Below are 23,159 nucleotides of genomic sequence, written 5' to 3'. Positions count from 1 at the left end.
TCATTTGGGATTTTATTAAAAAAATTCAAATAATTTTCCATTTATTAATGGAATGCATAAAATCTAGTTTTAAAGAAAATACTTTAAAAATCCACTTCAAATGTTTAGAAACCTGGCCTATACTGATCCATAACGAAAAATTAGTTTGAAATTCTCTCAATCCAAGACAATGACTCAAAACCAAATTCAAAGTAATCACAGAGGAAAAAGCATAGAATAAACATTAAGATTATAAAAACAAAGTTCTAACGAGACACTTCCAGTTTTCACAGGTTTCTGTAAAAGTTATACCAAGTTTCTGTAATTAGACCTTACCTGGATAAACTCATTGTCCTTAGATTTGAAAACAGGAAGTTCTGTTCACAGTAAGTCGCAAGGTCTGTGACGTTTAGTCACTGTTTTCTTTCATTTAAAACTTTATAAATGATTTACTAATGCCAAACTGTTCCACCAGGACTCTGGACTGAGCTTCCTCTTTATTCTGTGGGGACTTTCAGTATAATTAGATTACAGAATGCTACAAGACATAGCTTGAAACAATTTGAGTTCTTCCCTTTTCTAACTGTTACCTAATTCATATTCTCCTTCTGACAAAAAAGCTCACAAAAAACCCAAAACCTTTACAAACATCCACAGCAGCAATTCTTCCAGCAAGAAGAAAGAATGGTTCCCTGTGAACAGAGTACAATTGTCAACAAAGTGCCACTGTGCTAAACTGCAGATGCAAACTGTTCTGAAACTACAGTGCAGCCAGCAAAGAGCATCGAATTTCAGTACTAAAGGGCAGTACCTCACCAGCAAGGACAGGCTGGATAGGGCAGGCTCCAAATAGAATTCACACACAAGACTAGTGTGGGACTAACAACAAGTCTGGCTAAAAGGAGATAAAACCAGACAAGATTGGCTAGTTTACTTACTAAATGAAGAAAGCTGACTTGAGACAGAAAGCCCAAGCTCACGTTCTGCTTTCAACAAGCCAGGCAGTCTGACTGCAAGCCTTAATGAGAAGGCTCTAGATGTAAAGACATTACACTCCAACACAGATAAGCAGTCCAAAGAACAGTTTGCTTTTCAAATACAAGTTAGTTGTTCTAGTCATGAACAGACTAGAAAGCCTCAGATTAAATGCAGATTAGCTTTCTAAAAAAAGCACTATTTAACCATTTTTCTGCTTCTTTTGATAATTTTTCATTTGCACAGCAAAAATTAAATGGAGTTCATCTTTGAAGACAAGGAAGAGTGTATGATGTGGTTCTAGAAGCTTCCTTCTATCGCCAAAATTTGGACAGATGTATCAAATTCCCTTAAAATTGTGGTGCTATCAGGCTGCAGAATGCAGACATGGGAGAAGACATGCCTGGTGACACACAGGCATTGTCTCTCCTCCCCCCAGTTACTCGCTTCCTCCACTGAAAGTTACTACCCTCAGAAGTGACTCAGCAGGGAAAAAACCAAACAAATAAACAAACCAACTAAAACAAAACCCCAAACCAAACAACCCCTCCCAACTAAGAATAAGAATATTAAAAAAAAAAAACAAAACACACACACAAAAAAAACACAACCAAACAAAAAACCTCCTCTCCCCAAACCCACCAACCAACCAAAAAAAACAAAAGCAAAAAGCCTCCAGAGAAAACCCAAACCAATCAAAAAGAGAGTACCTCAACTGCTTCAATGCAAAGGCCAGCACTCTCATAGAAGCTGGAACAGAAGCTAGTTTGAGCTAAATTATCAAACCTTCACTACAGCTCAAGGATAGCCATCTCCAGTAGGTAACAAAGCCCTGCAGCTAACTGCCAAGTCTAAAAATCTACTTGGAGGTCAAGTTGTTAACAGCCAACCTCTCAAAAAATTACTGAAACATACTTGTCAAATATAACCAGATTTTGCAAAAGGACAGATGACTTAGGAGTCCTGCCTCAAAAGTGCAAATGAGTATGGCTTCTGGAAATTCAGCATTAAGAAATTCTACAGTCCAATTTCATTTCGGAGTGATCTTTGAATTTGCATCACTGTGCACATCAAGAGCAACTGATCCACCTGAAAGTTGCATCTTCAATTGTGCAGATAAATAGGCACATGGAAAGACTACCATGAAAACTGTTTCTATACATACAAAGGCAAGATGGACACAAAAAAACTGATCAGGAATTAACTTTTAATTAATTTAAGCTATTATGCATCAGGCACCAGTAGTGTAACAGCAAGAAGGTGGCTGAACATGGTTCTATCTCTCCACATAGCAAGTTATGTAGCTGAAACAAGAACTGGATAAAAGTGGGGAAAAAAAAGAATTGAAGAATTGAGAAAGATTTAAGATTTCAAGAAATTCATAGAAATTATAGTTATGATTTTAGAAGGTAAGAAGGTTTTACACGAGTCTCATCCCTGGGATACTTTACTTTCAATTGGATGCTTTAAAAATCATAGTATAACTTCTTACTGTTAGAGGCAGCTATAAACACTCCTGTAAAAACAGTAGAGAAAAAACCTTCTAGAGTTTCGCAAAAACAACTTGTAAAAACACAGCACAAAAATACAAATTCTTAAACCTCTGGGCTTTCAAATTGAAGTGCAGTGCCATGAAATTTTTAACTAATTCCCCTTTAACAGCCTCTATGCTACAATTGCAACAAACCAATTTTAGTCTCATTACTGTACTTCGAAAAGCAAAAAGTTTTCCATTCACCTGTTCTGCTCCTCAAGTTTAGCCAGTAATTCCAAGTCGTCGGGGCTGAGCTGTGTCGGTGAGGATGGTGAGAGGGCAGGTGTGGACAGAGTGGTGGAGGGGGATGTGGTGTGGAGGGAGGCAGATGGACTCGCCACCTGGCTGGCCATTTGACTGACGGTGTGCGACACCGTGTTCTTCACCCATGAGAGAGTGGAGCTCAGCTTGCCTGCAACCTTGTCTGTCGCCACCTGCATCGACACAAAGAACAGGATGCAAAAGTTGTCCTTTTTAAACTCCTTTTTTCCAGCAAACCTGCTGCATCCAACAGAGGAAAAAATATACAATAGGCACAAAGCAACACCGAGATTATTTATTTCTCCAGGAGCCCAAGGCTGTCAGAAGTCACACAAGCATCACCAGCAATACAGTATTATAGAAGGAACATGCAAGTATGTTGCTAATCCACAAAGACAAACCCCGAGAAACTCCTGATGTATACTCACAGAGCTCATCTCTGCAGTACAGAAATACCACAGGATCCAGGATCAGCTCCGACTTTCCATTATAAAAATAAATAGAAATAAAAGCTTATTTTAAAACATCTCGATAAACTAAAATAATGGCACAGAAACTGTAGAAATATAGATACAGAAACAATCAACTACTTTACTGATGGACACTGAAGCAGAATATCAGTGTAACCACCCAGACCACCCACTGCTCACCTTCACTGAACCCTAAAGTGCCAGGACAAGGAGCAGGGCTGCCACATTTCTGATGTACACCAAGAATCCTCTAGCATTGCCAGTGTGCAGGATACAGTCACCAAGAATCTATGCCCATAAATCTACAACAGCTCAAAGTCTCACAGTAAGGCATCACACTGCTGCCTCTTTTCTCTCCTCTCTTTCTCTTCAGGTCACTTCTACACCAAGTGCCCTTGATCCCCAGTCCCACCGTGCCTGGACAGACCCCAGGGTTTTGGGGAAAAAGCAAGAGGTGCTGCTAGAGTCAGGAAAGCAGTGGGCCTGGGAAAGCAAAGGTTAACTGGTGCTGACCATTATCTGCTGCTACTTCTTGACCAGTGCAAAGAACAAAAGAGCAGCTGTTGGAGGCATCTTCCAGTGAATCCCTCACTAGAGCTTCCCTTCAGCATCTGAAAATATGAGGCTTTGACACAAAGTAACTCAAGAGTTTAATCCCTCCCCAGCCCAACTGAGAGGAAATCCAGGTGCACCTCAAAGGAAGGAGTCAGCTGCCTAGCAAATGTTAAAACTTGGCAAAACCAAGGCTGAAGAGGAACTGAAGTGGTACTGCTGGTAACTATTTATTTTGAACTTTGCTGATTTCCTCAAAACACTGAATTACTCAATGCCACAAAGAATTCTGCAGTACAGCCTATAAATAATTACTAAGATACTAAAGACACTGAGCTACAGGGAAGAAAAATCTCTTCCCAAGATCCTCCAATAGAATCTAATTAAAGGAAAATTTCAACTGAAATAAAACACTCCATCTCATCACACTGTGCATTTATCTGAAGCACAACATATAGACTTAGTAACTGATGGCTGAAACAAAAGCTTTTATTTGGATACAATGCTACAAAGAACTTTCCTGTCAATCAAATCCATCAGTATTTTATTTTCACTTCATATCAAAAAGAAGACCCATTGAATGCCTTCAGAAAACAAGCAGAACAACACAGGCCAAACCCAAACAAGTGGTAATCAACCTTCCCACTTATTCTCCATCAACAACACCTAAGAGCTCTCCTAGAAGACTAGGAGAAATTTCCAATTTCCATATGCTTATTAGCATTCATTCTGAAAATGGTATCAAATTTTGCTGGAAGTCTTCAGAGGCAGGGATGCAAACCACAGGTGGGGATAGTAAGATACCAACATAAGCATCAGAAAGGTTCCGGTTGGTTCTTGTCACTGTTGGACAGCAAAAGTCAGGTATATAAAAAGAAGAAAAAAAGGAAAAAAAATCTGCAACAACCCAAAATACAAAGATCCCAACACATATCTTTTAAATATAATCTTGGGAAAAAATTGCTTCCAACACTAGCATTTGACACCATCTTTTATAAAAGAAAGGAATGAAAATTAGTAGAGGTTTCAAAATTCAAAGTTTAATACATGCATTAATATTTCACTCAGTCTATATCCTTTATTCACTATTGCTATCAAAGGATAAATTACTGCTGTTTCACTTTGAATAAAATCACATTATAATGAAGGTAACCCATACATCTCACTTAAGACTGATTATTTTCTCAAAGGCTTTAAACTGCTTAAAATATCACAAGTAATTCCAAAAATAAATGCTGGCAGAACCAAGGCCAATCTTAACACAGTAAAATGACTGCCATACACAGCAGGCTTTAGGAGTCACAGCTCTAAGAATCTTAGGTATAAGGATTAGAAAAGCAATGATTTTGAGTAATACCCTATGTGGTGCAAACAGGAAAAAAACCCATACACCCAATTTTTCTCTTTTCACAAAGTAAAGCAACTGGAAAGACTTAAGGCATAAAACAAAATTCAAGGTCAATCTGGCCTATAAATGATGAGGCTTATACTGTACAGTAAGACAACTGAAGCAGGGGTGGTGTAGGGACAGAAATCAAGAATCTTGCTAGCATTCATTCGCTAACACATCACTGGGCATTAAAATTAACTCAAAAGTGTTAAGAAGCCAATTGTGTGAAGAATATAAAAAATATACGGCCAAGAACACCACACAAGACAGCAGTTAAGTCAGTCAAAGCAACGTGCCTAACAATACTGCTTCTCAGGGCAGCTGAGAGGTGCATCAGAATGTATCAGAGAATTAGTACCCCAAAACTATTTCTAGCCAGCTATCTGAAACCACTGACACACACAGAGCTCAACCCAGACCACTCCTGAGTCCCAACACCTCCCAGACCTAGGCAAGCTCTCCATCCCCGCTCAGATGACCAGCCAGGCTGGGAGTCCCCACTGAACAGCATTCTTTGCCCAACTCACCTCAGCCACTTTTGCAACTCTGCAAAGAGAATTGGTTTCCTTCTTATTCCCAGCATTCTTTGGATGCTGAAATCCAAGTTAGCTTTAAAGAGTACAAAGGTAACCTACATTGGCTGGGATGTATGCCAAACCAAGAACACCATCAGGATGCTCAAGGTATTACTAATTATTATTGATGTGTGATCAAAAATAGAATCAAGCAATTGTAAAAACGTGTGTTTTCTCTGGAGGGGGATCACTCAAGAACCTGCCAATTTATCCTAAATTTTGAACAAAAACGCCACTTCCAGCCCACTCTTGGGACACCAACTCCTTCCCTTGAAGTTGGCTAGATCTGGAGACAAGCAGATCCTTCCTTACCCTGTGCAGGAGAACACATGGAACTGAGCAGGTATCTCCCAGTTCCAAAGCAGGCACTCACTCAGGCTCCCAATCCTATTAACAGCTACACTGCTCCCAGCTTCCCAAGGAACCCAGAGCACAGGAACTATTCATTGGCTTGTGCCTGCCTAAGGTCATGCAGATCCCTCCTAAAGAAAGGTGTGAACTTTGAATTTGAACACTTTGATCTTTAAAACGATGGGGGGGGGGGGGGGGGAGACAAGACTTAATTACCAAAGACTCTGTACTCTTACACAGTTTCCACTAGGAAAACAGAACTACCAGCAACTCTCAGCCACCTGATAAGTCAATCAGGCAAGACACAGACCTGTCTGCTATATCCTCTAAGATACTGCAAAGATAATAAATGTTCACATTGATACTAAACACAGATGCATGATATGTGGTATATATATATGCCAACTAAAATATATAAAATTCAGTATCTCAACTTTATGTTTAGTATCCTTAATTAGCTGATGATTACAGGGCTTTATTACCAAGAGGAATACAATACTGTGTTTAGTTTTCCAAATTACTCAAAGGAACACTGCAATGAGGCTGCATATGAAATATTTTAAGTAAGGCCAGCTAAAGGTAGACTGCAACATTCCACATTACACACAAACATATAAGCCTCTTTCCCTGAGAATACTCAGGTAATGTGCATCACCTTTCAGAAAGCCTAATTATGATAGCACTCCTTGTATTTGCCAGACAAAATCTGTTTTTTTGAAAAAGGTCTATTTAGATTTCTTTTAAAAAGGTATTTCACTGTACATGTTGAATTTGCTTACTACCTTTTTCCTGCATTTCCCTGAGGAACATTTGTATCAAACAATTATATCTTGATATCTTGATTACCCACAAGATTACAGATATCTTGAAATACTGTCTCAATTATTCTAACCACAGGACAAAGTAAAAATAACTGCAAGCCCCACACAAACACTACTGTATGTATCATTTGTTTCAATGATTTCTTCTCTTCATGAAAAGAGAAAGAAATGGGACCTTCCAGAATACAGGAAGCAATCTCCACACTACTCTACATACAAAAAGAAGTCTGTCATAATTGGGTCTGAAACTGTATATGTGGTTTCAAGCCAGTTTTATAGCATTCCATAGACCCAGTCTCCTTCCTGCTCCAAGTTAATAGCGTTCTAATATGTGTAGAACAAATTAAACCAACTCAGTCAATGACACATGCAGGAGATGTAGCTGGTGAGTCAGCCAGCAATCATGTTCCCTTACAAGCTAAAACCCTAATTGAGGGCTCAAACATGGATTCACTATAAGCTTTATTTGCGTCTTTTACAATAAAAATTCATAACTGATTTCTGCCAAAGCATGAGTGAGAAGTACTCACTTATGCTCATATTCCTGATTTTTCTTGTGATTTAACCTAACGATAGTAGGAATATCATGGCTACCGTTCCCTAGCTTCCATTTCACTTGATACACACTAGCTCTCCAAGTCTTTCTGAAACAAAAAAAAAATAAAGCAGTCTAACATTTTAGATTGCATAAAATTTAGGCTATCAAAGGTTAGTGTAGCATCATTTTTAAAATTCATCATCTGACTAACATGTCATGGGGTTTTGATGATCCCAGAGAAAGGTAAAGTGGCAGTTCACATCTACAACTACTTTATGAGGTGTTTTAAAAAGGAACTTCATTAGAAATGTTGTAGCAATCCACTAAAGGTTGAAACCATTGCTAAAAGTCATATGAGTACCATTTCCATCACTGACCAAGTTGTACTAAATTTCATTTCTTTCCAAGAACAATTCAAGGTTTTTCATTACCTCTGCAGTCCAATGTGGTTTACTCTCTGTCAGGCATTGTCCCAGTGTGCTGAGGAGACAAACCAACAGTGCTTTTGCTGACACTATCTTCTGTCCATCCAGAGATGGCCCTTTAGCAAAAAAAGTTTCACATCTGACACAGGAACGTAACAACCTTCAAGAAACTGAGGCCTTCTTTCAAGGGGAAATAAACAGATACAGTGCTTTTGTACCCAAGGTGGCTGACAGCTCCTCAGAGTTGCAAGAGAAAATACTGATGGGCTACACTAAAACACTAAAAATCTTTAACAGAAAACTTCCTTTGTTCTCTTAGACCTCAGTATGCAAAATTTCTTTGTATTTGAGGTTCAGCATGTCAATGGCTCACACATGTACTTGAAGGACCATCCCCTTAGCTAACAAAACAGAGGCAACAATCAGATTAACCAGCTAAAGTAAAATCAACCTTGTCAAGTTTTTTTATGCATTACATTGGAAGATTCAGGGATTTTTGTCTTTTCAGTAAAATGCAACTCAATTATTTAACTGGTGTTCAAGTATCATCAGGCACTTACAAAAGAGTAACACAATCCAAAGGCACACATGTTAGTAATTACAGCTCCTTTCTACAGATTTTACTTTCCTACTCATTCCCCAAAGCCTAGCTTCCTCCTGGAAAGGAGGCAGGTCTGGCATCTACACTGCATTAGGACAGAAATAAACAAAAGTGCACAAATGCAGTTAAATTTACTAAAAGCTTTAGGTCCATATTTTGGAAGTGAGAAACAACTGAGTCCTATTTTTAAACACTCACTGACCCTTAATCAAAATCAATGTTTTTAACACAACTCTTCATTTAAAAGGATACAAAATTTACAAGCAGTTTAATTGGTAAGTTTAAAAGGATTTAGTATCTGATGAAAACTTACCATTCCATGCAACTTGGTTTACATACTAGCAGCTCAAGAATTTTCTAGGTCTAACGCTCCTTTTTAGAGACCAGATAAACACAATGTGCAGGTTAGAACCAAAATGCTCATCTCTCATTTATCAGGCTGTGCACAGTTCCCTTCCCAAAGGGATGTATTAAATAAGACTTAATGGAGAAACCAATTAATATAAGCATGTCCCTCATGCAATATGGTCACACTTAAAACTTTATTAAGTACTTCCTAGAAGAAAAAAAAAAAAAACACATGACAGACGTCGGTGAGACCCTCACCTTCAGGATATTCCTCTCCTTCAAATGATCAGCTAAAAGGCCACCTTTCTATCAGTTACACTCCAAAGTGAAACAGTTTCTAAATGACTGACTGGTAGCCAGCCTTTCTTGTGAACTACAACTCATTGTAACCTGCAGCTGTTGACAGACAAGAAATAAAATGTAAAAGTTTCAGCAGTGAGATGCATAACTAATTAGTAATTTCCACATAGGAAAGGTGTCCAAGCTATCCAGTAAACAGAGCAAATATAAACACAGCTGCAAACAGCAGTAGTCAATTCTTTTAACACAATCCATGCCAACATCTGTGGTCCTGCAGTAATATTCAATTTTGCCCACTATTTACTTGCCATAGCCATGACTTGCCTACACAAGCACTTAGAGCATAACTGGAAGCAGTGTGCTTTTGTGCTGTGGCAGGGTCTCCCTCCATGCTATTCAAGCCTGTAATAGCACTCCAGCAGCCTTCTCTGAGCACAGCACAGAGAAATCTAATTTTCCTTAGATATTTAATAAAGAAAAGGGAAATGGCTCTTCAGAGAAATGATGTATCTGCTCATCATCAAATGAAGTCAGTTATGTTCTGATTAGTTGGCCACTGACTTCTGCACTTTTATTTGCAAACAAGGGCCTGTTTACTTCTTTCAAAACAGGAGAAGAACGAAAGGAGATCAATGAAACACAGATGGTTTTTTGTGCCAGCCTGACACCAAGAAGTTCACATAAAAATCCCAGGTCCATTTTAACTTAACACATCTCATCATGGAATTTAAACTTGCTTTTGCAATCTTGGCTTAAAAAGACTGACCACAAATCTTTCTCCAAAGGGCTGAGAAATACTTACTAAGACTTCAGCTAAACCCATAAAGTTCCACCAGTAATGCATTCTCATGGAGAAAAAAATTTGCTCAATGAATATTGAGTTTTAGCTCTGCTGTTTCAGACAGCATAGAAGTTGGAATTTCTTTTTACTATGTCTGGAAGTAGTTTACTGCTTGAGCTACACATAATCCAGAAGAATGCATGAAAAGTGAGACACATAAAACTAACTTTTACACAATAGTTATATCAACAGTACATGTTCAAAATGTTAGGTTTTGGCTAACTAATAACTTTTTTAACACCCATTTTAAGTGACATTTGATAGTTTTAGCGTTCTATAACAAAAATTAACAGTAAACTCCTCCAACATCTTCTTAGCTACAATTGCAGGGTAATTTATGACAACAACAATCCACTACTGAAAGACTGACCCCATCTGCCAGCCTGATGAAAACAATGAAAAAAACCACATAGTTAATGCAATATAAGATACTGATGAGTCAAAATTCTAAGATCATGTTATGATGTCATCAAACAGATATTTAATGCTATGTTAAGAATCACTAAGATTTAGACATGACAATAGGCCATAAGAAAACTCAGGTGTTTGGGAAGATCAAGAGCTTACCATATGGCAGAATACATGAACACAGCCTACTAGCAAAATACTAAGTCTGGATTTTTCTTTCTTTTTTTTTTCAAAGGATTGAACCATGGAAGCAAAAGCAATACTGGTAAGACAAGATGATAAAGTAACATAACTCACCAGAGACAGGTAAGGTTTGTTCAGGCAAAAGAACAAAAAGTTATTTGTTGATGGCTTTTGGCTGCTTTTTAAGTAGGAAATTAGGACAAAATAGGTGTCCACAGACATTCTATCACACCACCTTACTTCTTGTCTAGAATTAAGACTCACCCTAGTATTTTACTTCAAATATACAGCTGCCTCACTGGGACTGGGGAGGATCACCGCTACAGACAATTAGCAAATAAAGTTGACAGTCGGGCTGTCAACATCATCACTGTCATTGTGACTGAAAGGAGATCCACTGCCTGCACCCTAGAGCAGGCTCAACACTTCCTAGGCTGTCCCCAAAACACCACTGGATGGCTAAACTGAATAGTTTCCAGAGTTCTCAGCAGTTAGATGACATTAAGACTAATTATGGAAAAGTGACAATTCACTAAATCACTTCTGCTGCTCTGAGCAGACTGTTTCTGTGCACACACACACACGACAAAACCACATCACAGCCATGTGTACAATGAGCAGAGGCAGAGCAGGGCCCAGGCTCTATCCATCACCAGCCCCCCATTCCATGCAGCCACCACAGGCTGGAGAAGGAAGGGATGCACTGCAATGGACAGACTTGAGCAGAGATCACTACAATGAAAGCAAGACAGTATTCCCAGCTTAAAGGAACCCAAACACGACAACATGTGATGGGCAGCGTCACAAACACACAAGGCACAAGGCTGAATTCAGCATGCTGCCTACAAACTTCAGCGACATAGTCAAGAATTTCAGGGAACCCATTTCACTACTTTAAGTGACATATTACTATAATATTTACTATCTGCCTTTTCTAAAATTGTTACTTTTGTAATTTGGTCTACAAAAAAGAATTAAGAGTCCATAATCAAGGCAAGTATAGGCTGGTTTAGAAAGCAACATTCATAAACTCAGGGTTAGTTTTTATTATTGTTTCTTGGATCAACCAGAAAAGAATTTTTTCTTATAAACTATGCACTTGACACTTAAAATTAAATGCAAATGTTACATTCTGTCTGTTTCTTAAGCATTAGAATTTCTTTTTTCTACAAGATAAGGAAACTTAAGGGTAAGAAAGGGTAAACAGTCTTAAGTATGCAAACCCACAGCTGTTTTCCTCCTTCCAAATTGTGATATTTGAACCTTGAAATAGCAAAGTACGCATGAAAGCAAAGTTTTTTCATGACAAAGGACTTGTCTTCCCATTTTTAAAACTTCTCTGTTTACCATCAGTCTTACCCAGAAAATAAACTGACAGTAACTGTTTAGGCATGTCACTTTCTCCATCCCTTCTTCTGCCATAAATCTAGAAGGGCTCTTCTCCTATCTCTTCAACTACTCTAACCACCTCCTGCTTACTTGTTCAAAGCAATTCAACAAGTCCACAGAAGACAAAGATATGAAGAGCAATTCCAAAATACCCAACCAAACAAAGCCACATTACCAAAACAAAATATCCAAGCTACTAGCTGTAGCTCAAGAAGTGCTTAAGCTTCAACCTGTGGGAGTGTAGGAAGAGACATGGGAAGGAAGTAGGGCTGTTCTGTTGAAGCTTTCTTCTCCAAACATCTGTTCCTCTTCAAAGTACTGTGGGGCTGGATGGACACTCAGTGACAATCACTACAGCTGCTCTCAGCCCACTTGATAAAATTCAGGCAATGCTGACTCATAATACTCAGTGCTTTCCTTCTGATCATGCCCTTCTTTCACTGACTGTCTCTATTTCCTCTCCTAATCCTTACTTGAGAAAGAACTCATATCTATGCATTTCAAAATAAGCCTTAAATCTTTATAAGCATAAATACAGAGCTGTGATCAAAGCTGTCAACTCACACTGGGAAAGGGAAGAGAAATAAACGGGCACATTTAAAAAAACATTTTAATGCTATCTACCAGCAAACCAAACAAGATCCAGCTGCCATTTCCTTTAGGTAAACCAAGCAAAGTGAGTTAAAAAAAATTTTTTTTGCTAATAATTTGGAGAGAAGTAAAACAAAATAGAATATTATCCGTCCTTCTCTGTATTAGTGTCTCCTTTCTACGTCTTTCACATGTGATGTTTGCAAAAGAAAGCTATCCTAGACTGACATGGAGTACGATGTTTTGATGCAGGCAGTGTTAATGGCAGCACACGCTGGAAATTGAAAATCGTATAAGCCAACTTCTCCTTTGCCACAAAACTGCTTTATCAATGCTGACGATTAGCAGGTGTTACATGGAAGCACGGCCATAACCGAATAACTAAACCTGGAATATGTAAGTAGCCAGAATATTATTATCGTCTTTTTACCCTCATTATATAATCACGTTCAGGCTGATGCAGCACGAGTTATCGTTATTTATTTTGAAAACCGAAAATTATCTCGCTCAAGAACGACAGACGCGCGGGTTCCCGGCCCGGCGTTCCGCCGATAAGCCAAGGCAGAACTCGCCCTCTGCAGACAGAGGCGCCGGAGGCTCGCCGAGCCGCGGCCCGTCCCCCGGCCGGTGCCTCGGGGCGCTTCCACCGTGCCCGCTGCCCACCCGTGTCCCGCGGGGCCGGGGCGCGGAGGGGCCGGGACACGCCGGCCCCGCGGCCCCCGAGCCGGGCAGGGCCGCGCAGCGCGGCCTCTCCGCACTCCGCCCGGCGCGGACGCTCCCTGCCCGGCAGCGCCGCCCGCTCCGCCGCCCACCGCACCAGGAGGGCCCGGGCGGGGGCGGTCGGCGCTGCCCCGGCACCGCTCGGCCCCGCCGCCGCCCGAGGGGACGGCGCAGCGCGGCCGCGATCGCCGCGCCCCGCCCGGGCCCGGCCGCCCCCCGCCCCCCGCGGCGGGGCCGCGCGCCCGGCGCGCCTCACCTTGGGAGCGCTGCCCGCGGCGGGAAGCGGCGGCGCGTGCGGGCATCGGCGTCCGCGCCCCGCCGAGCCCCGCGCGCCGCTCCGCCGGCCCCGGCTCCCGGGCCACGTCCCTGTCCGCGCCGCGCGCAGGCGCACTGGGCGCGCAGCCGCCGCGAGAGGCAGCCCCGGCCCCGCGGGCCCCCCGGGAGGGGCGGGCGGCGGCTCTGCCTGGTCGTGCTGCCTGCGGGCGGCCGGAGCCCGCGGGTCCAACGGCGGGAACCCACCGGCGCTGCTCCCGGACGGTGTCACGGCTCTCCCTGCGGGTCTCGGGGCTCCCGGTGCCCTACGCTGGAAGGCCGGGCGGCGAGCCGGCTGCGCAGCGTGCGGGTCGCTCGCGTGCTGCCCTCGTGCGGGTCGCCCGCTGTGTCACCGCCGCCGCCTCCGCACGGCCCCGGCCCTGAGCCGAGCCCCGGCCGGCCCCGGGTCGCGGCGTCCCCGCCGCCCGCACTCGCTCCGCACGGCAGCGGCTCGGAGCCACCGCGGCGCCGCCGTCGCACGAGGCGAGGCCCCTGCTCGGGTTTGGTGCGGTCAGAGTGTCTGCCCGGGCATCTCCATAACGCCGGCTCTGCGCTAGGAGCTGCGCACGGTAACGCGCTCTCCGGGAGCGCCACCGCCTCGGGCTACACGGGCCCGTCCCTAGGCTCATTTGTCTGACACGTTTCAGCCAGATGCCGATTAGGTTACACAAACAGTTGAGACACTGTCTGCCCGGAGCAGCTCCCCATCTAATAATGAGCCCATTCGCCATTGTCATTCTACAGTGAGTAGAGACTCCTAGACTAAACCATACAGAAATTTTTATTTGGAAGAATTCTAACAAGACCTTTAATAAACAATTTTAATTTAAAAATATTTATGAAAGTAATTCCAACACTACCAGAATACATACTGTACTCTACAACACTACTTCATAGCCAAGTATGCAGAAATACATTCTTTGAAAAAAAAGTATGCAGCAATAGCAATATTAGGCTTTCGCCAGGCCTTCAGCGAAACTTTTTTCATTGAAATAAGGCTGTCGCTCCTGCAAGAACAGCAAAAAAGATCCGAAACAATTACTACAAGTGACCACAAGGGTCAGCCCAGTCACAGACAACAGCCTTACTGCCTTGAGTCCTCTGCTGATAAACAGGGAGAGCGTTTGTCCTGCTTGCAGGAGATGCTCAAGCATCAGTTTTGCCAGTCCAAGAGACTTATAAGTACTTGTCACTGCTCTAAAGCCCCTGCTTGATCCCTTGCTCTCCAGAACACACCTAAGTCAAAATACCACATAAAAGAGAAATTGAGAAATAGCATTAAAGGAATGCTTTTCCCCCTATCAACGTGACATGAATAAAAGGTACTTCATTAAAGCATTGAAAATACTAGCTTTTACCTTAACGTGTTCAGGGTGTGTATGAATAGCAGTCACCCTTCCAACAAACATTGCCACTAAAAGCCAGAGGGAAAAAAAACCCAGAAAATCCCTTCACCCTGAATTTATAAGAGATGCTGGGGTGGGGCTAATAAACCCAGCTGGGGTCTCCATCTTGCAGGGTGGCAATGAGCAAGAAAGCATGTGGGTGTGTCAGGTTAACAGGCTGACTTTTCCCATGATGAGCTATTTGAGGAGTAAAAAGCCTTTTTACAGAAAAACAAGAAATTGATTTTGTTTTTCCTTGTTTAACAAAAACTAACAAGTCTTGCTTATGATACCATTGTCTGTGAGGCATCATGGAGGTAATTGCCCAGTAGTAGCAGCAGACTCTTTGAAGACTATGGATTTATATGCCAGAGGGGAGGAAAAAAAAAAGTGCTCTGCTAGAGATACTTTCTGTACAAATTGAAAAGCACGTAGAATTCTGAACTTTCTAAAATTCATTCTTAGATCACAGAATCATTTTTCAATTAGGTTGAAAAGATCTCCAAGATCATTAAGTCCATCCTTTGATCACCACCTTGCCAGTGAGGCCAAGGCACTAAGTGCCACATCCAGTCATTTCTTGAACTCCTCCAGGGGTCGTGACTGTACCACCTCCCTGGGCAGCCACTTTCAAAGCCTAACCACCTTTCCAGCAAAAAAATTCCTTCTGATGTTCAATCTGAACCTCCCCTGGCACAGCTCAAGGCTATGTTCTCTTGTCACTGGTTGCCAGGGAGGAGAGGCAAATCTCCATCTTGCTACAACATCCTTTCAGACAGTTAAATTACTTCCGAAGCTGTCAGGTCCCTACCAAGTAGGAAGCATGCTGGTATTTGTCTGATGTAGTAAACATTTTTTTTTCTTTAATTTTCTTGGTTATTTATATCAAAGTATTTTTTTTTAAATACTGGCTTATGTGTAACTAGCTAAGTGGATTGCTTGTATTTTTAGTGAAATGAATGAGCATAACCAGACAAATGCATCAGGAATGAAGATTCACTATTGCCTGCCAATGTCAAGAAACCTAATGCCATTTGACCTGTTTGATCAAGTGTATATATGTGTGCAAGTCTACATTCTTGCTTTAATGCATCAAATATCAATAATCCCAAGCAGCTATAATTTATTGTAAGGACAGTATTGAATTGAGATTTTGTTTGGTTTGATGTTATTAATTACTTGCTGCTTGATTGGTTGTGAGAATTTTCCCTAGAAAATGACGGCAATTAAAATCCTATAACATATACATAAATGGTGACTTTTTAAAGGATCAAATCCATGGATTGCTTTCTGTTTAAGACCCCTTCTCCGTGCTCCATCTCTGGCTGATACCGGCGGCGCTGCTCGCACGGCCGGTGCTCGGTCCGCCGGGCCGGCAGGGGGCAGCACGGGCCGCGCGCGGCCCCGCCCCGCCGGGCAGGGCAGGAGCTGCGGCTGCGCGGCGCGCGCGGCCTTTTCCCGTTTGCTGCGGAGCGCAGTCGTTGTGCGGAGCGGGCGCCGGCCTCAGGGACCGGACAGTGCCTGGCACGATGGTCGGTACCGGCACGGGGGGGGTCGGCGGCATCGCGTCCGTCGTTCCGCGGCCGCCGCGCCGCGCCGTCCGCACGGATGGAGCCCGATTGTCGCGGGCTCGGGGCGGCCGCCCGGCGCCGGCGTGGCAATGGCTGCCATTCTGAAAGGGCTGCGCCGCGGGCGGTTTGAGGGGCTCCCGCGGGGCCCGGCCCGGCCCCGTTACCGGCTGCGCTGTCCCCGTGGGCTGCAGGGTCCCACCGGCGGCTGGGTCGGGGCCGAGCCGCCGGGCCGGGGCTGATGCAGCCCCCGGTGCCCTGCAGCAGCCGCGCCGAGCCCCGGCGTGCGGGTGTCGGAGCGGCTGTGGGCGGGGGGCGGCGGGGGAAGCGGCTCTGTGGCAGAACGGGCCAGAGAAATCGCGGCTGTGCGGGAGTGACAGGAAATGAGCGCGGTCATTGCTCCTGTCTGTGCGGACGGGCCATTTTCATGGCACGTTTAGTTGGAATGGTGTTGGCTTACAGGGTTATATGTTAATAACACATAGTTTATGTTTCTTATCCAAGGGGTTTGTGAAAGTTGTCAAGAATAAGGCGTACTTCAAGAGATACCAAGTGAAATTCAGGAGAAGGAGAGGTATTATTAAATTGCCTGTAACACACAATTAAATGTCCTCGGTGAATATTCCTGGTTTATGCATGCATTTTGCACACTGCAACTGTTGTTTTTCAGAGGGAAAAACTGACTACTATGCTCGGAAACGTTTGGTTATTCAAGATAAAAACAAGTACAACACTCCTAAATACAGGATGATTGTGCGTGTTACCAACAGAGACATCATCTGCCAGGTAAGGCCCGCCGTGTTTGCTGCTTACCTGCCAGCCTTGCAGGGTGAGGTCAGCACAGGGAGGGAGGCTTGGAGCACCTGGGGTTTCTTAGGCCGGATCTGCGCGGTGTTTGCATTGTAAAACAGCTCTTTAGAGGAGGACAGTGTTCAGTGTTATCACAACTTCAGTAATAAACCGTGTGCATTGTAGAAAAGAAGTTCCGCATGTGTTAGCACTTCTGCTGTGAGGTTATTTGTTGTGTAAGATTGTACTGCTTTAATGACTCTGGGCTAAGTAGAACATTTTTGGGAGAGGGAAGATGTCTCTGGGGGGGTTTTTTGCTATATTTAAAGGGCTTCAAAAAGAGGCCTTTTTTGCTTGGCTGAAGACAACCAAGTTCACAGTGTGATCTGTTAACCTGCATTGACTTGTGCTATGTCTAAGGGTTCTCTTTTGAGAGTTCTATTTCCATGTTGTGTGACTGACATGAAGCTCTGAGGCTTTATGATGGCTTTCCTGTGAGATTGAAGGAGGCTTGTAAACAAGAACAAACACTTTTTCATGCTCATTAGGCTGTGGTTGTGTGTAGCATCATATGCAGTTCCTCACTGTGGCTCACTTTTATTTAATTTTTAGACTGTTTTAACTAATTTTTAAGTTTAAAACTTAGGAATGCCTGGTTTATAATTAATAGTTGTTGTTGAGCGCAAAAAGGAAGCAGCTACGTTTAACTTGGTTTTTCATAGAGTAGTTATCTGATGAGAACAGTTCAGTCATTAATGAGGTTATTTTATCTTTGAAACTCAAAATGAAGACCAGTGGTTGCAGGGGCTTACATCTGACTGAAAGTCTTTTCCAGTATGTCAGAATCCTGCAGAAATGGGATGACATTTGGATGTAGAGAGGAGGTGTGAGAGTCAAAAGGAGAAGATTCTATACCTGAAAGGAACAGCAGAAACCTGTCTGATAGTCCTGCTGTCCCACAGGAGACCCTGGGAGGATGATGGTCTTAGACCATGATTAATCAAATCATTCCATAAAGTTACTAACAGTGTTGACGTGCTGCTTGTATTTTTTGAGATGTATCAGAAAATGGGACAGAACTCATCCCCATTCATAGTGATTCTTTGAAAGGTTACTATTATAGGCAGCTTCTGGCCTGATTTATGTGGAAAGGTAATAACCAGTTGTTGCTGACAAACATTTTAGCTGGCCTAATACAGGTTTGATTTCTTTGTGTCTTTACTTGAGGAGTTGGTGACTCCTTTTGCAAAAACAAACAAACAGCGGGGGGAGACAGGAGGGTCAGAACAAACAAACAACCCCCCAACAAACCAAAGCAGCAACACTCCTTGAGCTTGCATGCAGAGCTTGGCAGTTGTTGCACGCTCGGATCCAGCATGGCTTGAGTAGGTATCAGAAGAGGAACAGGGAGCCCTAACGTTTGTGTGTTGCAGATTGCCTATGCCAGAATCGAGGGGGACATGATCGTGTGCGCTGCCTACGCCCACGAGCTGCCCAAGTACGGCGTCAAGGTGGGGCTGACCAACTACGCTGCTGCCTACTGCACCGGCCTGCTCCTGGCACGCAGGGTACGTACGGGCACGCCTGGGGCTGCTGCTCTGCTGCTCCTCAGGGAGCGGGGACACCCTTCCCTCAGGGCTGTGGCAGCCCACCGAGGCTTGGGGGCTCTCAAAATCAGAACTTTCGCTCTTTACCATCATGGATTTGATGTGTCTTGTGACTGTCGAGTCACAGGGAGAGAGGTCTGACAGCATGCAGTCTCAGCTCCAGCAGCCCACTTTTATGCCTCAGCCCTTAAGTTTGGTGGAGAAAGGGAGGGAGGGAGGGAGGGAGGGAGGGAGGATAAAAATGTAAGAAATGCACCTTGTAGAGTTCAAAAATATGTAAACAGCAGCCATCCATTTTCCACAGAGGTTCATGAATATGCTCAGTGATGTACCTGTAGGAACAGAAGGCTGGAACTTAACAGACACACTTACAGTGGTGGTTGTTAAAAATCTTTGTTATTATTATTGGGTATATACTTTTTGTAAAGAAATTTGTTAAAGACATGATTCTACTGCAAATTCACATTTTCAAGTAATGGTAATTCTAAATTATTATCAATAAATGGAGGTAATTTCAAAAGTGTGCTTTCTTTCCTCACAGCTTCTGAATAAATTTGGCCTTGATAAGATCTATGAAGGCCAAGTTGAAGTCACTGGCGATGAATACAATGTGGAAAGCGTGGATGGCAAGCCTGGTGCTTTTACATGCTACCTGGATGCAGGTCTTGCCAGAACTACCACTGGAAACAAAGTCTTTGGTGCTCTGAAGGGTGCAGTGGATGGGGGGCTGTCTATCCCTCATAGGTAATGTGTGTTACAAAGAATTTCTTTGTGGTTAGCCTGAGATGCTTATGAATGTGAGAGTCTACTTACACTAATCAATTTATGCTGGAATAATTTTGTACTGACATAGTAATAGTTATGTAATTAGATTCTGGGTTTGAAGGTTTTTTGTTGGTTGGTTTTTTAATCTACAAATGCAATTCTGATAGTGCTGCTGTGAATCTTACAATTGTCGAGATGTTACAAAACCTGTAGTAACCAAAGAACTATCTTGTTGCTTTTACCAAAAATCAAGAGAATGCTCTTATCAGATCTTCAAAAGGGTATTTGCTTTGTGTGAGTCTTCACCAAGTTTTGTGTAGGTGTTAATTTCATTGCAAAAAAATTACTTACCAGGTACAAACCCACTGGTACTTGCTACAGTTGTCAGTACAGCAGTAAGTCTGAGCAGTCCACCTTCATTTAGAATTTCCACATGGATATTTTGACTGTTACCTAACAATGGTATTACAGCTGAGTGCTGCTTTCTGGTAGCAGCAGTGGAGTAAGAAACTATTGAGATCTTTTGTGTGTTTTCCTACCCTCTCCCATGCTGTCCTATTCTTGGCTAATTGTCCAGTTGTTTTGAGTTGGCTGCTATGTGATGATACTTGCAGTGACTGAACACGCTGTAGTTGGTCCACAGCGTGTGTCTGATGTACTGCAGTGTTTCAAGACGGGACTGATGGCAGCTGAGATTAATTTATAAACATCCAATTTTTATAAGAGGGTCCTATCCCTCAGTTATCTGTAGGAGAATCTGATGTATGAGTCATTTCAGTGTGCATCTTAGCCTCTGCATTAGAGAGAGCCTTAATGTGACTGTCCCTGCTGTTTGACAGCACCAAACGTTTCCCTGGCTACGACTCCGAGAGCAAAGAGTTCAATGCTGAGGTGCACCGCAAGCACATCATGGGCCAGAACGTGGCCGATTACATGCGGTACCTGATGGAGGAGGATGAAGATGCCTACAAGAAACAGTTCTCCCAGTACATAAAGAACAATGTAACACCTGATGGGGTAAGGTTCATCCAGCTGGAGCTCGGGAATTTAAATAGAGAAGCTGATAGGCACTTCTCTAGTAATGCAAATACGTCTGATATGTCGCATTGTGTGACTCATGCAAAGAAAATATTTTTTCGTTCACTAAGGGCTCTAATATTAGTGTAGAACTTCTGAAAGTGGAACCTTTTTGCCTGCCCTGAAACTTTATATTCTGCCTATAAATCAGACTTGACCTAAATCTCTGCTGGACCACTTTCCCCCCCTTCCCAAAAAAATAAATAAGAAGTTACTCTCTACTCTTTCCTTATCCTGCCCCACAGCCTATCATTTCTGCAGATGTAGTGCTTGTACCATGGGTGAGCATGTGGTTGTGGGTCACATCTGTGGTACTGTTTGTGTGACCCTAGAAAGGGAGTTCGCCTATTCCAGGAGAATAGAGAGAGCCCAAGGTACCATTTAATGGAGGTCTAGACTGTAATACACTTTATTTTAGTACTGCTTCACATTTTAGTTAATCAAATACTAGAAGATGGGTAGGAATGCAGAGGTGGTTCTTCTAGCTTTTCCAAGTATTAAACTCCTTCCAGATGGCTTGTCCTGCTGCCTCTAATATTCTTGCTTGGTTCGCCTAGTAAATGATCTTGCAGCTTTAAAACATAGCTCCCTCATAATCCCCTTTTTAGGCTACAGCAAACTTCATTCTCTTATCCCTTCATTTCCATGGGGTTTTGGGGTTTTGATAAATTTAACTAGTTGCTAGTTTTTTTCTAACAAATTATAAAAAGAAAGTAATGTAAATGCCAACTTCATCTGCTTTCTAAACAAATAGTAGTTATAGCTTGCATTCAAACAAAGTGAGCCTAGGATTTAGGTCACTATATAGACACTTCCTCTTTGCACATCTAAAAAGTTTTTCACAGCTGAGATCTAGTGGTCTTGATTAACCACCAGCAAAGATATTCTTAAAATTTGTGCCATTATGGAGCCAGAGTTGCCTTTGGGATAGAGCAGCATTACTGCATGCCTGGGGACAATGCAGGCACAGGGATCCTGGATTTCTGATAAACCTACAACTGGACCACTATGCTAAATTTAATTTTTTTCTTCTTTTCCCAAGATGGAAGAAATGTATAAAAAAGCCCATGCTGCTATACGGGATAATCCAGTCCATGAAAAGAAACCCAAGAGGGACGTCAAGAAAAAGAGGTAAAATTCTCATTCTTTCTAACATTTGTGTGACTTCTCTGTTGGACATACCTTAGTTACAGTGAAACTAGTAATATAGTTTTGCAGTTCTGTCATTAGTTCTGTGTTCTGGACCAGATTAAGATACAAGCAGTTCTGTATAACTTCAGAGTTAAATTTAGCAGCAGGAATATAAAATTCAAGAGCTCTTAACTATTTAAAAAATCAAAGTGAAGAGTGTTTGTGGCTTGAATAGCTGGAACAGTGTGTACCTTCAGGTCCCAATGTTTTCAGTGGGAAAGCTGCTTCTCTTCAGCTGAGAGCTCATTGACTATTTTCTCAGTACCAAACTATTTTGATTTTTAAGGGTGTGTGGGAAAAGAAATCAAGACACAGCTGTTGCACTGGGCTTGATAATGTCTATACTTCAGTCATAGAGAATACAGAGTTTACCTCTAGAGAAATTGTAACTGTCCAGCCATGCTTTTTGTGGTGTTTTAACTACAGCTTTAGATCATTATGAGGAAATAAAGCATGTTACAGAAGTGGGACTATATTCTCGTTGCACTCTTAATCACAGTTGTGTTGCACTGCTACTTTTTAGCTTTGGATCTACTGCTCACTGTGCTTCCCTTACAGGTGGAACTGTCCCAAGATGTCTCTTGCCCAGAAGAAAGACCGCGTTGCTCAGAAGAAGGCCAGCTTCCTCAGGGCCCAGGAGCGCAGAACGGAGAGCTAAGACAACTTCCACAGTTTTCTGTGAAGCTTTGGAAAAAGAGGCAATAAATTTATTGAGGAAGCAACTGCGTAAGACCACCTTATTTATATAGTTTAGAAAAATAGAGAATATTTTTATTCTTTTTATTTTTATTAGGTATTCTATACCTGAAAGAGTTCTTTTTCTCCCCTCTCAAAGTCCTGTGTGAATTGAGTTTTCACAGAGAAGAGAGGTGACAGACTTCAAAGACCAAGGCTGCTGCATCAGAATTACTTCTATAAGAACGAGGAAGTAAATTTGATTAATTTTTAGCATGGTTAGTATCAAGAACTAAGTATAAGAGCTTGCTACTTCTAACTAGAGAAAGTTTTTTTTGGTTTTTTTTTTTTAAAGGCTGTACCTGTATTTCACAATTCTTTCAGCATACTTCCTGTTTGGGGAGAGTCTGGATGTAGCTTTGGAAAAGGCCAGGAGCAGTCACAGTAGGTTCTAAAGCCTCTGCCCAAAGGTAACCTTAGGCTTTCAGGCACTTGCCACCTCCAAGCCTTGGCTGCTACTGAATCAGGTACTGTCTTG

The 23,159-nt window shown here is 42.6% G+C and overlaps 2 protein-coding genes and 1 non-coding gene across 11 annotated transcripts in view; 2 read left to right on the top strand and 1 right to left on the bottom strand.

Annotated features, from left to right (window-relative positions):
• EVI5 (ecotropic viral integration site 5) overlaps positions 1 to 13,793 on the bottom strand; it is a 70,856-nt gene extending 57,063 nt beyond the window's left edge. For 2 of the 8 annotated variants that reach the window (XM_063165713.1, XM_063165714.1), the window contains exons 1-2: positions 3,178 to 3,207; positions 2,693 to 2,922 (exon numbers count right to left, since the gene is read on the bottom strand). In XM_063165713.1, coding sequence (XP_063021783.1) covers positions 2,693 to 2,922; positions 3,178 to 3,186 — 239 coding nt within the window. In that variant the 5' untranslated portion in view covers positions 3,187 to 3,207. Of the gene's footprint in view, positions 1 to 315; positions 419 to 2,692; positions 2,923 to 3,177; positions 3,210 to 13,508; positions 13,571 to 13,771 lie in introns of those variants that run through there. The other 6 variants (XM_063165708.1, XM_063165707.1, XM_063165706.1 and 3 more) reach the window with 6 other exon arrangements.
• Positions 13,794 to 16,369: 2,576 nt separating this feature from the next.
• RPL5 (ribosomal protein L5) lies at positions 16,370 to 22,668 on the top strand. Of its 2 annotated transcripts, XM_063165718.1 has the most exons (8): positions 16,370 to 16,481; positions 17,022 to 17,091; positions 17,188 to 17,303; positions 18,740 to 18,874; positions 19,455 to 19,657; positions 20,518 to 20,695; positions 21,798 to 21,886; positions 22,505 to 22,668. In XM_063165718.1, exons 1-8 carry the CDS (start codon positions 16,479 to 16,481, stop codon positions 22,602 to 22,604), a joined length of 894 nt encoding a protein of 297 aa, XP_063021788.1. In that variant the 5' UTR covers positions 16,370 to 16,478; the 3' UTR covers positions 22,605 to 22,668. The 2 variants fall into 2 exon arrangements, with proteins under 2 accessions (XP_063021788.1, XP_063021787.1); XM_063165717.1 differs by lacking the exon at positions 16,370 to 16,481 and having other exon boundaries at positions 16,971 to 17,091.
• Positions 20,272 to 20,368, top strand: LOC134423377 (small nucleolar RNA SNORD21). Its single transcript, XR_010029088.1, has one exon. It is a non-coding gene; the product is annotated as a small nucleolar RNA SNORD21 (small nucleolar RNA).
• Positions 22,669 to 23,159: the final 491 nt, after the last annotated feature.

This window comes from Melospiza melodia, chromosome 11 (genome assembly GCF_035770615.1).
Source record: "Melospiza melodia melodia isolate bMelMel2 chromosome 11, bMelMel2.pri, whole genome shotgun sequence".
In the NCBI taxonomy this organism is placed as follows: domain Eukaryota; kingdom Metazoa; phylum Chordata; class Aves; order Passeriformes; family Passerellidae; genus Melospiza; species Melospiza melodia.
The sequence above is the reverse complement of the archived record's forward strand: the minus strand, read 5'-3'. Positions and strand labels throughout refer to the sequence as shown.